Here is a 1,571-nt window from a genome sequence, read left to right on the forward strand (position 1 = left end):
CCCCCCCCCCCTCCCCAATACCGAGGTTGGCCTTGGCGCAGGAGGAGTTTTGGGGTCCCACGCCGCACTTGTAGACGTCGCCTTGACCGTCCCCATCCCACGGGGCCCCCACCAGCAGCCTGGGGGGACGCGGGGAGGACACGAGGACACGGTCGCAAAGAGGGACACGGGGAGGGGACACGGGGAGGGGACACGGGGAGGGGACACGGGGTCCCCCCTCGTCCCGCTCTGACCCTGTCAGCGCCTTTTGGGGGCACCGCGCCAGGTCCTGCCGCCCCCGCTTCCGTCTGTCTGTCTGTCTGTCCGGTTGCCCGGTCGTGGCTGCTCCGGCCCCTCTCTGCCCGCCTCAGCTTCCCCTTCCCCACCCCAGCCCCCCTTCCCCTCCCCACCTCCGTCCCCCCCTTTCCTGCCTCGGTTTCCCCGTCTCCGCCTCCCCTTCCCCGCGGGCTGTCGGGGGGGTGTTGGAGCTTCTTGAACCCCGCTGCCCCTGTCCCCCCCCTCCCCACGCGGGTCACTCACCCTCTGTCGCCGTCGCCCCCCCGCTGCAGCACCCGGTACCCGAACTGGGACTCGGGGGGGCCCCGGAACACCCGCGGGTTCTCCACGTCGAGGTTGAACCCCGCGCAGAGCCCTGGGGGGGGACACGGGGGGGTTCTCAGAGGGGTGGGGGGCACACACGGACCTTCCCCATCCAGCGCCAACCCCAGGGGGGATGATCGGGGTGTCTGATGGGGGGGAATTCCCTCCCCCACGGGCAGAGCCCCCAGCCCCCCAAATTAAGCCCCCCGTGCCTCAGTTTCCCCCCGCGGTGGGGAGCGGGGGGGGCCCCCGCTGGAAGGGGGGGGTTTGAACCTGCCCCGACCCCCCCCCGCGCTGGGGCTGGAAACCCCCTGGGGTTTTTTTGCCTTTTTTTTTTTCCCCCTCAGAAATGTAAAGATTTTCCATCAAAGTCGGCTTTTAGTTCCTCTTGCGGGTTCTCCTTCCCACCCTCACCCGCCCCAAATCCAGGGGGATTTAGGGGGTACCCTCCCTCAAAAAAACAATAAAAAAACCCCAAAACGTATTGGAATGACCAAAACCCGCCTGTTTTACCCCAAAATCCCCCCCCGGACACTCAGCGCGGGGGGCGAACCGCGCTTGGCTGCGCTCGGGTTAATGAGCACCCGGCTCCGCGCCCTCCCCCCCGCCTCCAGCAGCCCCTAAACCCCTCGATTTCACCCCAAAACACTCCGAAACACCCCGAAACTGCCCAATTTTGGGGGGGGGGGGGTCTGTTACCTGGAAGCAGGAGCAACGCCGGGAGCACCCCCTGGCCCCCCACCCCCCACATGGCCGTGCTGCAGCTCAAAGGTGACTCCGACTCCAGCCGGGACAAAATCCCGGTTTTTTTCCTTTTTTTTTTTTTTTCTCCTCTTTTTTTAATATTTTTTTTCCCTCCTCCTTCATCTTCAATTGGCTGCTAAAAATAAATGTGGTTTTGGGGCGGGGGGGGCAAAGAGTTCGGGGAAAAAAACAGGCGAAGTGGTAAAAACACGGGGAAAAAGGGGAGCGGGAAGGAGGAGGGCGCGGGA

The 1,571-nt window shown here is 64.6% G+C and overlaps 1 protein-coding gene across 1 annotated transcript in view; it reads right to left on the bottom strand.

Annotated features, from left to right (window-relative positions):
- Positions 1 to 1,377, bottom strand: part of LOC113981106 (integrin alpha-10-like) — a gene marked incomplete at its 3' end in the record, with an annotated part of 5,277 nt that extends 3,900 nt beyond the window's left edge. Inside the window, exons 1-3 of the mRNA XM_027708341.1 lie at positions 1,279 to 1,377; positions 520 to 631; positions 22 to 119 (exon numbers count right to left, since the gene is read on the bottom strand). Of these exons, the coding sequence (XP_027564142.1) occupies positions 22 to 119; positions 520 to 631; positions 1,279 to 1,330 (262 nt within the window). The remainder of the gene's footprint in view (positions 1 to 21; positions 120 to 519; positions 632 to 1,278) is intronic.
- Between the last annotated feature and the right edge of the window lie 194 nt (positions 1,378 to 1,571).

This window comes from Neopelma chrysocephalum, unplaced genomic scaffold (assembly GCF_003984885.1).
Source record: "Neopelma chrysocephalum unplaced genomic scaffold, ASM398488v2 Primary Assembly neopelma1_96098, whole genome shotgun sequence".
In the NCBI taxonomy this organism is placed as follows: domain Eukaryota; kingdom Metazoa; phylum Chordata; class Aves; order Passeriformes; family Pipridae; genus Neopelma; species Neopelma chrysocephalum.